Source organism: Eptatretus burgeri, chromosome 2 (genome assembly GCF_056783735.1).
Source record: "Eptatretus burgeri isolate ZD-2024b chromosome 2, Ebu_testis_v1, whole genome shotgun sequence".
Classification (NCBI taxonomy): Eukaryota; Metazoa; Chordata; class Myxini; order Myxiniformes; family Myxinidae; genus Eptatretus; species Eptatretus burgeri.
Genome location: NC_140962.1, coordinates 62,553,738 through 62,570,363, shown reverse-complemented (window position 1 = coordinate 62,570,363; position 16,626 = coordinate 62,553,738). Strand labels below are relative to the sequence as shown.

Sequence of the window (16,626 nt, the reverse complement as noted above, 5' to 3'; positions counted from 1 at the left end):
GTTTCACAGGTCGGACAAAGCATCAATGTGTGTGCCGTGCGTATGTAATAAACAGATCGTTCTCTCGAACCTGAGAGGGGTAAAGATTAATTTTTTTTTCATTCGCAAGGAAAGAAGGAATAATTATGAAAAGAAAAATATTAAAGAAGGAAAAGAGAGCGGGCAAGAACTTGGAATCTATGGAATACTGGCAAAAAAGGGAAGGAATAATGAAAGAAATTCGGGATGGTTTAAAAGGATTGGGAAAAAAGAGGGAAGGAAGTGAGGGGAAAGAATTGAGGAATGAGGAAGAAAGGAAATATTGATAGAAAGATCAGTGAGGTATTAAATACCATTACAACGCTGCAATGAAGTACGGAAAGAAGAAAAGATGAAGAGGAAGTATGAAAGAAAGAGAGTCAGGAGAACGAAGGAAGTGGAGAATAATGATGTTATTATAAATAGTACGTTTCCATAATAAAATCAGCCTGCAGGGCAGAAATTATTCAAAGAACCTCTGTAATGAGCGAAGCTTTCTGCCCCCAGAGCAGTTACAAGAACAATAATCTTGGCAAGGCACGAGTTGTTCAGTGTGCGACTGGTAACGTTTACATTTGTGTTTCACGTTCGGGATGGAGAATCGCTGTTATTCTTGTGCCTCTGGTTTTGGATTTTTGAGAAGGGAGGTAAGTTTCTCAGCGCCTCGAAGTCACGTTCGGTTGGACAAATCCTTCCAAGAGAGACAATAATTTTTTTTTTTAAAACGACGAAAACTTGTATAAATTGTTGACGTCACAGACACTCGTTTGATACATGACACAAAGGACGTAATTACAGGATTCGTTGCACCAAGTTGGCTGCTTGTTCAGTCTCTTGATGTGAGGATACAACTGAATTGTCGTCTCTTGTGTTGGGGGTTTTTTTTTATAATATAGCGTCTATCTACGTTGCCGGACAAAGATAAAACGACGGATTCTGCTCAGTACATGTTAAAAACAAGCTCGAATGAGCTAAGATCCTCGCCCTCTTGATGACGTCATAAAAACGAATATGACGTCATTGTGATGTATCAGTTTTGCGATAAATTATTATCTGTACTAATGCTCGGCTTGATTCCCGCAAACAAAATTCAAACAGCTTGCCTAGTTTCGGAGATAATGGTATAGGCGATTTCCATTCGCGGCGATATTATGACGTCAACTTTTTTTCAAGTAAAAATTTCCAAAATCTGAGATGGTTACTGCCTGCGCGTGGGCTTTCTGCATATACATGGCAAGTTTCACGAAGATCCGATGAAAACTCTGGGTTGTGAAACAAAAAATGTCAAAAAATAGGAATGACGTCATAATTGATATGACGTCATAGTGATGTAGCATATGTGCGGTAATTCATCTCTGCTCATGCCCCGTTCGATTCCCGCAAACAGAATTCAAAAAGCTTGTCGAGTTTCGGAGATAATTTTTTAGGCGATTTCCATTAGCGGAGATATTTTGACGTCATAACTTTTTTTCTCGGAGGAATTTTCAAAATCGGAGATGGTTACTGTCTGCGCAGGGAATTTTTACATATATGTGCCAAGTTTCAGGAAGTTTCGATGAAAACTGTAGGATGTGAAACAAAAAGTCCACAAGAAGAAGATGAAGAACAACAACGTGAGTCAGACTTAGAGATCCTCTACGAGGATCTAAAAACATTGCATGGATGCTAACCGCAGTGAGAAACGAATTAACGCCGAGCATTTCGAGCATTCGCCCTTCATCCAAGGTGTGTGCAGTTACCAAGCAGCTAGCTAGCGCTTGCCAAGCCAGTCGTTCCTTATGAACCGCTTCGAATGGAGTGCTTGCTTGAGTGCTGGAAGTTGCTTGGCGAATGCTCCACAAGAAAATTGGTCACTGAACACACCCCGGATTCCTGGGGTGTGTTCTCTGACCAGCGAGAATGATACTCGGTAGAGTGCATACCTCTGCTAGGCTGAACGTTGTGTATCCCACTGATAGACCGGATCTGCTCACCCGAACTAAAACATCATTGGCTTGTTCTTGTCATCTCACCGACTCATCCACCAAGTTTTCTCATAATCCATCCACAACTTTTTGAAATATTGGGCAATATATCATTTTTGGCCCCATTTCTCAACGGTAAAGAATCACTTTTTAAATTCTGGTGTCCGGATTCGGATCTGCAGCAAAATCAAATCAATTCTTCCTTTTCATTCCCCAACTTGTGGTCGTACTAAACACCGCCCGGAGACCCTCGGAGAAGTCCGGAGGCTTTTTTTTTAGCAGTCACAACTGCTGTTTAAATGTTGATTTAAAGAGTTTGTGATGTGTATCGCGTTTAAGTTTTAAAACGTATGCAGAAATTCAATAAATTAAACAAAGTTAAGAACTCCACTCAGAGAATTGTGGAAATTAAATAAAGTTTAATTATCCCGACTTCTCCAGGCGCTGTTGTCACTCTCATCTGGACTTATGCAGGCGGTGTTCGTAACTTTATTTAATTTCCGCTCACATTTTAAAACTAAAATGTGTTACACTGTGCAAACTCTTAACCTCAAAATTTAAATCGAGGAATTGAGCTTGACAGCAGTTCTGACTGCGAAAAAAAAAAAAAGTCTCCAGGCGTCTCTGGGCAGTGTTTAGTACGTTCTCCCAACTTGTCCACCAGGTTTTGGCTGAATCCATCCATGACGTTTTGAGATATCATGATATCTGTCGTTTTTTTTTTTTTGGCCCAATCTTTCAATGTTGAAGAATCATTAAAAAAAATTATATCGCCGGATCTGGTTCTTCATCAAAATCGAAGTATTTCGTCCTTGTCACACACCCAACCTGTCCACCAAATTTTGTCACAATCCGTCCACAACGTTTTGAGATATCCTGGTTACAGACAGACAAACAAGCAGACGGGTGAAAACATAACCTCCGTCACTGAATAAGCTCGTCGGGCACTCGCCAAGTGGTTTGGTTTTACAAATCGGTTTCATTTTCTGAAGCATCATTTTAATAATCATGCCTTTTATTACCCACTTGAACGAAGAAAAGAAATAATGGTAAACAATTGTGTTTTCACAAAAATACATTTTCTGGACTGGCAGGATGGCCTAGACTCCTTGAGGTACACATTCTCACAAATGTGCTGTCCAGCCTGAGTTTGAATCTTGACCCACCTGTAGACTGTCATCCCGGTGTTTCACAGGCACGGCGATTCGTCAATGCCCCACAATTTCCTTCGCGACGAGTAGGCGACCTATCGCCGGCATCCTGAACAAATTCCAAATTGCTGCCCTGACTTCCTGTGTTGGTGTGTTGACTCCTCTTGGATTGTAACCCAAGCCAAGAAACTGCTTTGGAAAAACCGATTATCTGCACAAAGCATGGCCCCATGAATTTTTTTTCTTGCTGATCACTTCCTTCGAGGGATACGTTAAGACTTTGTCATTGTGTCATGCTTAATCCCACTCGTCTTTCCTGTCAACTCAAATCTCCATTTAGCTGTGCTTTTTGGGGGTATTTATTTTCCATTTTGCGATTTCTGTGCTTTTTAAATGGAGACGAGAGTGTGTGGGCATCTGTAATTTTATGTTTGCCGAGCATTGTGACTATGTAATTTAATCCGTCCCTTCACTTGTTTCTATCTGAAGTTATAAAGTTTGTTTTCTTTATGTGAAAGTGATTACATTTTGGCTGTATACATATTCATACCAGTGGTTGCTGTCCTTCCCCCAGCTCGGCTGTAAGAATTGTGGACGTGCCTTCTGCTCAACCTGCTTGCCACACAGGATAACCTTAGCTGGGCACGGAGATAAGACTCATCGTGTCTGCGTGAAATGTTTTCAGAACCTTGCAGGGTGAGCAGTGTCAACTTTGCTTTCATTTCAGCTTTCAGTTTAATTAAAAGGACCAAAGGAATGCTTTCTTAAATAATTCCATAAGGTTTGTGACGATTTCATCAGTTATGCTTATATGTAACATATTCTTTGCCAACTTGGTGGACATGACAGTCTTCCAGAAATGTCTCAAGTTGTGCCTGTTCACTGCAACAAAATCGGAGTCAATGGTACAATGTTATGGTTGAGAATCTGAAAATAAAAGTGATGACAGCAAGCTCTTAGTTTTTTTAAAAATATATATATACTTGTAGGTGGCGTGGTTAAAATGATGTATCTCCAACGGGTATGCGTGTATGCGTGCACGCGCACACTCACAACCGTGCATGAGTGTGTATGTATAATCATGATTCATGGACATGTGCATACGTGGGTGTCTTGCGCACTGCCTCCACCGGTCGTCATCTCCACTTGAGAGTCTCATAGCCTGAATTGAGCCTTCCTTGGTCCTGGAGGATCCATCTTCACCCCATCAAGGAATCACGACTCATGGGCCAAGCCATCTCCTTATCTGTGCTCCGTTTCTGCCTCCATCTCCGAAGTGCCAATGATGCAGATCCCCGGGTACACCCTGTCTCTTCCATCTCGGTCTCATCATTCCTTGACGGGATGGTGTCTGCAAAATCCAATCATCCGCAAGGCCATGCCACATCTCAAACGCATGGCAATCGGCGCAGTCCTCAATCCCATGGAACTTGGCCCCTCTCGTCCTCAATGGGCAGAACTTGGCAAGAGGGAGTGGCCAAAGCCCAGGCCTTCATTCCCGGCAGCATGGTGTGAACAAGTCCCGCAAAGCTGCAGGGATAGACCGCGTCACAAATGCGTGGTGAATGGCGTGATGCTGGGTACCTCATGTGCGGTCCTCGTTCCCATCAAAGTTGCTGATGCGTGCGTGTGCATGCACACGCATACACACGCATACAAGTTGCTCTTGTTTGCTGCTCTCTCCACACATGGGTGGGTTTCAGGAGGTGAGATGGAGACTGACCAGGTCCAGGTCTCAAAGTATCGTGTGTGTGTGTGTGTGTGTGTGTGTGTGTGTGTGTGTGTGTGTGTGTGTGTGTGTGTGTGTGTGTGTGTGTGTGTGTGTGTGTGTGTGTGTGTGTGTGTGTGTGTGTGTGTGTGTGTGTGTGTCAGCATATGAATATAGGTCATTCATTCCTAGATCTAATGTAATTTTGAGACCCGAGCAACACTCCAAAATTGCAACAAAATTGTCTCATTTAACCATTTAAATAGCAGAAGAGGAATGCACATTTTCTGTACAGCATCTACACCTATAGCAAATAGTGTTTCAACATTTGCAGTGCACCTCAGACCACAGACTTCACTCACCTGCCTGGGTGGCTTTTGGCATGGTTCAACAGAGTTGTCCAATTGAACTGAAACATTTTAATGTTTAATTTAACCAAAGTTGATAATAACAAGGAAATCCAACACAGGTGGAGACCATTCAGCCCATCATGCCTGCACGAACACCACACCAACCCATCGACACAAGATCCAAGGAAGAAAATGCAAAAAAATAGTTTTTAATCAATGAAATGAATTTTTTTGTTTGTTTGTTTTTTCTTTTTCTTTCGTAGTTTTTGTATTTTTTTTAATTATTATTATTTTTTCCCCCTTTTCTTCCCCTCAGGGGAAGGGGCATGGGCTTGGTGAAAAACACATCAACCACACAACCCCCCTTGACAAGACCCACACCAACAGCACTCCGTACACAATCACCCATCAATGCTCAAACTACCTAAAAGTCTTCTTAACATACCCATACCCCTCTATCTCCATAACTTCCAGGTACCTATCTCATTCTAATTTAACCTTATCTACTTTTTATGCTGCCACCACCTTCCCAGGGAGGCCATTCCATGCATTAACTACTCTGAGTAAAAGTCCCCTGCCTTGCTACCGTCTTAACTCTCCTCTTCTTTACTCTCAAGCCATGGCTCCTGGTCCTTTCACTTTCTACTCTTGAATAATTCATCTGCACTTATATCAATACCTTTCATTATCTTAAACATCTCCATCATATCTCCTCGTAACCGCTTTCTTTCTAGTGTATAAAGCCCTGTCTCATTCAGCCGCTCCTCGTAGCTGAGTCGAGCTAGACCCTGAATCAATCTCGTAGCCCTGCGCTGAACCCTCTCTATGGCATATGTGCCCTTCCGGAATTGTGGTGACCAGAACTGCACACAATATTCTAGATGTGGCCTCACTAAATTCCTGTACAATGTTAACACCACCTCTTTTGATTTATAAATGATCCCCCTCTGAATACAACCTAAACTCTATTTGCTTTCCCAAAAGCTGCCTGGCACTGTGCTGCCTGCTTACCTCCCAGATCTATTATGACCCCCAGATCCTTGTCCTGTGTGACACACTCCAAAATTACCCCTTGCATCCTGTAATCTCTATTTTCATTGTTCTTTCCCATCCCCAACACCTTACACTTGCTCAGGTTAAATTCCATCTGCCAATCTTTTGCCCAATCTCTACAAGTATCAATACTTTCCTGAATCTGATCAACACCCCCTCTGCAATCCACCTTGCCTCAAAGCTTTGTGTCATCCGTAAATTTGGAAAGCTCACTCTTTACCCCACTATCCCAATCGTTGATGTAAAGAATGAACAGTAATGGTCCGAGTACTGATCCCTGAGGTACCCCGCTACTTACATCCTCCCAGCAAGACATCCTCCCACTCACAGCCACTCTTTGCTTCCTATCACTAAGCCAATTTGCAATCCAATTCGCTCCCTGACCAGCCACTCCACAAGCCCTCACTTTGGCTAACAACCTCCGATGTGGTACCTTATTGAATGCCTTCTTAAAGTCTAGATATACGATGTCCACTGCCTTTCCCTCATTCACCCAATCAGACACTGCTTCATAGAACTCTAAAAGATTTGTTAAATGGGAACTACCTTTGGTAAACCTATGCTGACTACCTTTAATTATTAGTTTGTATTTTTTTTAAATGGTTCCTCATCCGGTCCTTAATTAATGTCTCCAACACCTTCCCCACAACTGAAGTCAAACTAACATGTCTCTAGTTTCCCAATTCTTCTCCGGATCCTTTCTTACATAATGGTGTTACATTTGATACCCTCCAATCCTCCAGTACCTGTCCTGCCTCCAGGGAACTATTGAAAATATCCGTTAACATCTCGCTTACCTGCTCAGCCACCTCCATCAATACTCTCGGGTGCATATTATCTGGCCCCGTAGCCTTATCTTCTCTTAGATTTCCTAGCTGTTCCTTTACTTCCTCCACTCCAACCTGGATCTTCTGTAAAAGCCCTTCTTCAACTCGTTGATAGATACTCTCAGCTATTGGCAATTCTCCTGCCTGTTCTTTCTTGTGTAAAAGTTGAAGAAAAATACCTGTTTAATAAGCCTGCCATCTCACTTTCATCACTAACCACTCTCCCAGTGCTATTCCTAAATGGGCCCACACTGGTCCTTACCTGTTCTTTTCCCCTGATATATTCAAAGAAAGCCTTGTTATTATGTTTAATATTCTTAGCCATGTCCTTCTCATACTCTCTTTGGGCTTGCCGAGTTATTTTCTTAACTTGGCTCTGTTTATCTCGATAGTGATATATATCTAACTACAGTCCTGTTGTTTTAAACCTAATAAATGCCTTCTGCTTCTCCTTAATAGCATTCCTTATCTCACTGCTCAACCACACTGGCCTCTTTCTACTTCTAGTTTTACACCTCATTGGACTGTACTGACTCTGCACTCTACATATTTGCTCCTTGAAGATTTCCCATTTCTCTGATGCTGATTGTCCTGTTGTTGGAGTCTCCAAATCTACATCACCCAATTCTCTCCTCATACCCTCAAAGTTTGCTTTCCTGAAATCTAATAGCCTTACCCAACTATCCTGAACTCTAACCCTTAACAGAATCTTTGCACACACAATGTTATGGTCACTTGCTCCTAAATGCTCCCCGACCTCCACCTCTTCCACCATATTGGGATCGTTACTTAAAAGGAGGTCTAACACTGCACTCCCCCATGTGGGCTTATCTACAAACTGGGTTAAAACGCAATCCTGGACTAAAACTAGAAAATCCTCAACCGCTCTGCCCTTTCCCTGTTCCTGGACCCAATCTATCCATGGCAAGTTAAAATCCCCCATAATCAATACTCTTCCCTGACCACATGCCCTTTTGAATTCTTCATGTACTCCTGCTTTCTCCAATTCCTTCACACACAGAGCCTTATAAAAGCATCCTACCAGTATCTTACTGTTTCTACAATCTCTAATTTCTACCCATACAGAATCTTCAACATTTATTCCTTCCTTAATGTCACCCCTTTCTCTTGATGCAATGCTGTCCTTTACCCATATTGCTACTCCTCCTCCTATTCTCTCCTTCCTATCACACCGATACACCTTGTAGCCTTCTAATCCTGTCCTCCAGTTACTCTCCTACTTAAACCATGTCTCACTCACTGCAACTATCTCGTACTCCTCGCGATCTACTTTGGCTTCAAGCTCTTCCATCTTATTATTTCAACTTCTAGCATTGGTATAGAATATATTTAACTTTTCCCATCCTGAAATTCCATTTTCCTGCCTGGCCTTACTCATCACAATTACATCATCTGTTCCTTCCTTAATACTGTTGCGAATTCGCGCCCGCCGGCGTGCGAGCGGCCACGTAACTCGAATCGCGGCACGTCGCCCACCGGACGGACAATTCTGTCGTGACCCTCTCGGACTAACACCGGGAACTAGTCACGGGTGGGCCTTTCGGCCTCACCACGATCGTGCCAATCGGCCCCCCCGCGTGGGATAGGGTTGTTCGCCAAATTCGACCTACCTAAGTACCCACACGGAGGGTAGACCGGGCGATCGCAGCTCGCCGCAGGTCGACTCCGGACACGGGCCACTGAAGCGACCCGTTCCGTACTATCGGGATAACCGAGCGGTGTTATATCCTCGACCTCGACGGTTCCGATTAATTATCGGGTGTATTAAGCCCACTCCCAACCCTTTACGTGAAGTAAGATGGAGATTCAATTAAATAAAAGACGAAGCGAAACGGGAAAAACATTTCAACATAAGGCACATTTATTCCGCGGCACACGGATAGCACACATATACAATTACAACAATTATGCACCCAAAGCAATTGCAAAAGAAACACACAATGCAGATCTACTACCGACTACGCGAGCACACGGCAACACTTACACAGTTTTACTTTACAGACAGCGCCGACAACACATGTACTCGAAAGCAAAAGAAAGGGGCCACCCTCAAATACAAGGGGACAGACGGGGCTGTGGGCCGAGACCAGGTGGAGCCTACCCGTCTTGTGATGAGCCGCAAATATGGCGGCGGTGCCCCGACTCCGCGCTCCTCCGCGGGTTTCGTTGGCACTGCTTGGAATGGGGTGGGAACGGGGCCCCCTTTCCGCACTATCTCAGCGCGGGGGGTGGTGGAAAGGGGGGAATTGTTGATGCTCTGGGGAAAGAGGATAGCTGGCTTGCTTGGGTCCCGCGACGAGCGACTCCACTGCGACCTTGACACGTTCCCGGCTTCCCCTCTCTGCAGCTCCCCGACAGACTCCGAACCCCGACAGACTGACTTTCCTCCAGACCCGTCTTGACTGCTGCTGCCACACTCCGCCGCCGCCACACCTCTCCAACTCGCCCGAGCCCAAAACTGACTGAATTCGCCCCGCGCTCGGCGCTTTATAGTACGGCATGAGAACCCATATGCAAATTTCTGGATCAGGATGAGCTCGGGGGCGGAGCCACGCTCGCCCATTGGACGGACGAAAAGTGGGCGTGAACCTTCCCTCATCCTCGAATTTGCATATATCGATTCTACTCCGACGCACCTGGAGGCGGGGCCAAATCGCCCTGCGCTCGCTGATAGGACGGAACAGAAGTGGGCGTGTATCATTCCTGATCCGACTTCCCCTCGGAAAGGCCGCTCTTTGTACCCGCGGCTCAGCGCGCGCCCTGTACGAGTCCAGGACAGCCTGACGCTCGGTGCCCACAAGAGGTGCGGGAATGGCGGTAGAAGGAGGAGAGGTGAAGGTGGTGGAGGGTCTAAAGTGGCGGTCCCTGGCCACGGTGATACTTGGGATGGTGGTGATGCGATGATTGCGAGAGCGAGTTGTAAAGGTCGTGGCTGTTGGCGTTGTTGTTGTTGTGAAGCGGAGTTGCAGTTGGTGGTTGTTGTGTGATGGCGGTTGAGACGTGGTTGGTTCAAAATAAAGATAGAACAGAAAAACGGCTATCTTAAAGGGTCGCAGCCCGAATGAATCACATTTATTCCCTCTAAACAACGGGTTCGGGGCTAACTACACATGTACTTACAGAGATATCTCACCTACGGGACCTGAATGGTGGTTTGCGAATTTCCTCAACCACAACAATACCTTCTCCACCCTCCACTGACCTAAAAAAGCCTGAATTCCTTCCTCAATTCCCAATGCAAACCTTGCTGCCCCCTTTCCATTTGACAAATGGCCATCATTCCGAAACGCTCCCTTTGTCCCCTAAATGATTCCCACTGCTTCTTAAATGTAAAACCTTCCACCCTACACCATTCTTCCAGCCATTGGTTGACATCTAGTGCTCTGCTCATAATTTCTATAATCGTTTCCTAATCTTGGGAGAATCCCAGAAAACATGACCTCACAAGCCTTTGCTTTCAGCCGCTTACCCAATATCCTGTATCTATTTTTCAAAACCTCTGAGTAAACTTTCCCTATATCATTTGCTCCTAGGTGTACCACAACAAACGTCTTTCCTGCCATGACTCGATACAATATCGTTTACCCTTCCTTCAATGTCCCTAACTTCCGCTCCTTCAAAACTATACAGAATTGTATGTCTAAAATCCTTACTGCAGAATAAAGAATCCACATATTTAATAATCTCACGAGCCTGGTGTTGGCGCAGTGGTTCGGGCAGCGGCTTGGGATCCAAGAGGTCCTGAGTTCAAGCCCCGTTGTGCCACTGAATTAATACACCAGGAGGTTGACTCAGCCTGGCATCCTTCTGAGGTCGGCGAAATGAGTACCAGTATACTGGGCCGGTGTATACCCCGGTTATAATAGGTGTACCATATCCCTGTGTCGTAAGAGGCGACCAGGGTTGCGTCAGGAAGGGCATCCGGTGTAAAACATGTGCCAAATCACTATGCGGATCATACGGATGATCCGCTGTGGCGACCCCCAACGGGAGCAGCCGAAAGAAGAAGAAGAAGATATTTAATAATCTCATCACCCACAAAAACTGTCTCCCATACTTCATTTCCACCAATTTCTATTGCTGCACTTCCATCACTGCCCACCCCCGTTGCACCATCACCACTTCCAATATCCTCAGCAACCTCACTCCACAACCGTAACCAACTATTATCTACAAATTTCTTACATTCTGCTACTTGCTGCAAATTATCGATGTGTTCCTTCAACCCAGTAATAACCATCCTCAAGTGGACGATTTCCTTACACTTCCTACAACAATAAGAACCCGAACAATAATTTACAAGTTATCCATGCACATTCCTAAGGGTGTGTGTCTGCAGTGAGATCTAAGGCAATCTTTATCATTCATTCTAAGACGTTAAAAAAACTACATCACACACACACACACACACACACACACACACACACACACACACACACACACACACACACACACACACACACACACACACACACACACACACACACACACACACACACACACACACACACACACACACACACACACACACACACACACACACACACACACACACACACACACACACACATACACACATACACACATACACACATACACACATACACACATACACACATACACACATACACACATACACACATACACACATACACACATACACACATACACACATACACACACTTACTTCAGCACAGCAATGAAATATTTATAAATCTTGCATTTAAAACACATGTACTAAATTATAAAAATGTGTATTTGATTTATATGGGGGTCACACTCAGTGGCCTAAGCCTGGTGTTGGCTTAGTGGTTAGGGTGGTGGCTTGGGATCCCAGGATCCTGAGTTCAAGCCCCGTTGGCTGCTGAATTAACACCAGGGGGTTGACTCAGCCTGTCATACATCTGAGGTCGGCGAAGTGAGTACCAGTGTACTGGTCCCGGTGTATGCCCCAGTTAGAATAGGTGTACCATATCCCTGTGTGTCGTAAGAGGCGACCAGGGTTGGCGTCAGGAAGGGCATCCGGCCATAAAACATTGCCTCAAGAAAAAGCCAAACCCCTGCACAGCAGGGAAAAATGGCTGTAAAAACGATCATTTTTATTTTTTTATTCACACTCAGTGGCCTGTTGTATAAGAGAGGTCACCCAGACAAATCCTCCATCAAGAGTCTTCATTGTTAAATGCCCTGTCTTTTTATGTCTGTGATCAAAGACAACATTGCAGTTTCGTTGAAAGTTTTCTTTGCAGAAACGGAAGCAAAGATTACCAACCTGGAACACGATCACCACCTGCAAACTACAAAAAGTATGCTATGATTTGAGTGTCTTTTCCATTTCTAGATTTCACAATAATGTGTTATCTTTGATTAATTTTCATGATATAAAGCATATTTATTTGCATTATAACTAGCACTAGTGCCTTACCATGTGATCTGCGAAATAGATTTGGTAAAAGAAGTGATGCAAAAAGATCGTTATTGGCCAAATTGGCTGAGTTTCTGCTTTGGAATCATCTATTTATTAGTCCTCCATCGGGGTCACTGGAGGGACTATAGGTTTGCTGTATGTCCGTCCATCCCACCTGTGGTTTTTCCGATTTTTATTTTTATTTTTTTATTTTTTTTTTTTCCCCCATACCATTTAACATCTTTAATTGAAATTTGGTACATGGCTTTATTATGATGAATTTCAGGATGTTTCATCAATTTTTCACGTACTTTTGCCCTTATTAGACTTCGAAAATATCACCTCTTATACATGGGTCAGTGTTCAGCTGCCCTGACTCCACCCCACTGCTTTACACCCATTGACTGGACAGCTGTACGAACTCCATCCCAATAAAATCATGCCCCTCAATTGCATGAAACAGCACAGATCATCAGGCCTCAGGCCTTAGGCCTGGGTGTAGTCCCTGGCCCAGTGCAATTGGAATGATCCCAGGTATATTTCCATGGAAGCTCAGCGGATTTGGCTGGCCTGGCATTCTGTGCAAGGGTTCCCCAGCTGTTGTATAGTCTATCGCCATCAGATAAAAGTAAAGTAGACCAGGAGGTCAAAAAGAACAGTCAAATTCAATGTTTTTCAATGACAATGAAAATCTAATGAGATATCCATGATAAAAATCACAGAAGGACTGACTGTTTCATTAGTAGACCAGCGGTAAACCTCGATAAAGGGCTATATTTTAGGAGTTTAATCAACCGGCTTGACACAAAGCTACAACAGGTCTCATATGAAAGATGGTGATCTCAGTAACACATTTAGCCCTGTTGTCCTCATATTTTGGTGTGCGGTCCATGAAATATTCACATTTGAAGGATACACCCATCTGAATATTTGGACCATTTCAGAAAATCACATAATTTCCCATAAACTACAAGACAAAGAGCCCTCTTCCTGCACGCTACCAAGTCATTGCTGGACGCCCAGGACCACAATGGACGAAATTCATGGCTCGATCATCAAACAAATCCACCTTGACACACTTCATCTGTCGTCACGTCACGCAACATGCACCAGCAGAAAAAGAACTTTCAGATCACCAAGAAAAGCGGATCTATTTGGCTGGTGGCTTATCTGATGGTTCGCTTACAGCATGCCTTTCATCTGCAGAAATGTATCATGACAGTCAACTCGCATCAATGCAGGAAGAGGCAGATTCTCGGATATTTCTTCATGTGAAGCATGCCGATGATGAGTTCAGACGTAACAATGTGCGTGGGTCCATTACAATCAAATCAGCAGACACTGATGTGCTTGTCTTTGCAGTCCACTACTTTCCACAGTTGCGGGACACTGCCGAAATATGGATAGAGAAAAGAACATCAGCAGGATGCAAGCTTATCCCGGTCCATCAGATATGTTACAGCTTGCTTCCATAAATGTGTACCCGGCTTCTTGCGTTTCATGCCCTGACAGGATGTGACTCTGTATCAGCATTCTTCGGCTATGGTAAAAAGAAAGCATGGAAAGCTATGAAGACACTGCATCTTCAGAATAATGGTCCACACCTCGAAGTCCTCGCCACTAACGATCTCCAGGAGGCAGTGGCTGCTTCAAGACATTTAGTCAGTGCCATATATGATTCTCAAGGGAAACATATGGATGCACACACACACATTTGAATGATCTTCGGGAGGAACTCGCAGCGACCAAAGATGTCCCAGTGCATAAGTTGCCTCCATCCGTACCAGCTTTTCTCGAACATGTGAAGAGATCCGTTCACCAAACCACCTGGTATGGATGAATGCCCACCTGGCAAATCCAGAAATTCCCACACCAGAGGGTCGTGGATGGTACAGAGGAGAAGGTGTGCTGCATCCCACATGGGATGTGCTGCGGAGGATGTGAGGAGAAGGTGTGCTGCACCACGAAGTATGGATGAATGCCCACCTGGCAAATCCAGAAATTCCCACACCAGAGGGTTGTGGATGGTACAGAGGAGAAGGTGTGCTGCATTCCACATTGTTTGATGGACCCACATCAGCAGAGATGTTAGATGGTCTTGTGTGTTCATGCCGTGGTAGTGAACCATGTACCAACAGCTGCAGCTGCTCACAAGACAGTTTGCCTTGCACTAACGAGTGCATGTGTGCCACCAGTGATAGTTCGTTGCCACACTGCCTGTCACATAGTGACCAAAATGACACAGACAGTGATGGTTGAACATATCGAGGACACTCGCTCAAAATATATGTTTTAGTTCATTTCTCGTAGAACAATGTGTATTTGTGTAACATATAGTTATCACATCACTTGTGCAAACTTCAGTTACTATATCGTATAATTTGCTAGTAGAAATTTGTTTCAAAATATTCTCATTATATTGATATGGTAAACTGAACACATATGACAATTGGCAGATGTTTGTTTCTGTAGTTGATAATTTTCGAAGTTAGCGGTCCGGAAATTACGTCTTTTTTTTTCTCTTAAAAGCACTCAAATGTACATGTATTTATCTAGAAGTATTCCATTAAATAACTGGTAGTATTCCCCTGTTCATTCTGCACATTTCAATACCAATCATGTAAAAATATGGCGCATTGCTTTGTAGTTATGGCTAATTCACTGATTTTCGGAAATGGTCAATTTTCTAATGGGTGTATCCTTCAGGTGTGAATATTTCATGGGCTGCACACCAAAAAATGAGGACAACAGGGCAAAATGAGTGACTGAGATCCCCATCTTTCATATGAGACCTCTTGTAGCTTTGTGTCAAGCCAGTTGATTAAGTACCAAAAAATCTGACCTATACCGCTGGCCGATAGATGTAACAATCCATCTCGACAATCTCGTGGTAATTCTCACTGCCAAAACTTTGTTTATTTTGTGGAGAAGGCCGTGTTTTATCATTTGTTCAAAAAAAATCCTTCTTGTCAGTTTTGAGAGGTTTATTAGCTAATGCAGATCATAGTCTGCCAGGTAACTCAAGGAAATTTGCCCCTAACACTCCACTGCTGAAGATGCCTAAATGCATCAAGTCAATCATCATGCTTTCAGGTTTATGCACACTGTTACGTATGTAGAAGGTTGAATTTGATGAGTGGTTGTGTTTGTTGACCCTAGGAGGGTTGCAGCACTTCAGAAAAACAACATGAAATGGAATGCAACTGCTGTACTCGCTCAACCCCCGGCAAACAGTGTGACGGGACTTGATTCTACAGACAAGGAAATTGCAGAAAGGCTTCAAAAACTGAAAGCAGATACTAAATCCAGTAAGACCACGTGTGCAGGTGTGATTTGATGCAATTTGGTTAATTTTTTTATTGAGGACAGGATGTTGCACTTATCCTTGAGTTGTCTAGTCTGAGTTTGATGAACTGTGGGATTGGTGCCTAACAGGCAGGATGCTGTATCACAAAGAGCACCGTCTCTTAGATGAATGTGAAAACTGTGAACCCATCTTGCCTGCATTAGCTAGTGGATGTTAATATGGTTCACACAATCCTTGAAAGTCTGAGAAAAATGAGAAAGCATTTTCCAGTACTGTAAAGTCCTGGAAAACTTGTCCAAGTTCTGGAAACTCTTGGAAAATTGATAAAATTGTGCAATTTTATTATAATCTGCTATGGCCCCGGTCGAATTGGTAATTCTGGCGAAAGAGAACAATTGTTAATTCCGCTGAAAGAAAACATTACCATTTTCAACTTTCCCCAGGGATTTAACAAAGCCAAGCCGAAATGGTTTCTCACGCATCACGCATAAATTATGCAAGTGTTGACAGAAAGTCCTGATGAAGCAGGAATTAGGTATTTCGCATATGCAATGTTCATTTTTGAGAGAAAGGAAGAAAACTTGAAGCATGTGAAAGCTTTGCTATTTTAATTCCTCACGGCTGAGTAATGTCAACTACCGGGATTGGCTCGTGAAGGAGTCCGTTCACAAGGCCAGATGCAGGGTCTGTGAGAAGACATTAAAAATCGAGAATATTGGGGAAAGCGTAGCAACTTCCGAGTCACGTGAGAGGTGCCAAGCACCAAAGCATGGTGTCACGTGATTACAAACGACCAGTCCAACTACCTTATTCCGAATTT

The 16,626-nt window shown here is 43.8% G+C and overlaps 1 protein-coding gene across 15 annotated transcripts in view; it reads left to right on the top strand.

Moving 5' to 3' along the window:
* The first annotated feature begins 510 nt into the window (after nucleotides 1-510).
* Nucleotides 511-16,626, top strand: part of ZFYVE19 (zinc finger FYVE-type containing 19) — a 58,558-nt gene continuing 42,442 nt past the window's right edge. For 9 of the 15 annotated variants that reach the window (XR_015055057.1, XR_015055063.1, XR_015055056.1 and 6 more), the window contains exons 1-4: nucleotides 511-665; nucleotides 3,708-3,829; nucleotides 12,330-12,398; nucleotides 15,659-15,825. Coding sequence is in view for 6 of the 15 variants with exons in the window: in XM_085869536.1 (XP_085725662.1) it covers nucleotides 612-665; nucleotides 3,708-3,829; nucleotides 12,330-12,398; nucleotides 15,659-15,825 (412 nt within the window). In the remaining 9 variants the exon portion in view is untranslated. The remainder of the gene's footprint in view (nucleotides 666-3,707; nucleotides 3,830-12,329; nucleotides 12,399-15,658; nucleotides 15,826-16,626) is intronic. The other 6 variants (XR_015055061.1, XM_085869534.1, XR_015055060.1 and 3 more) reach the window with 4 other exon arrangements.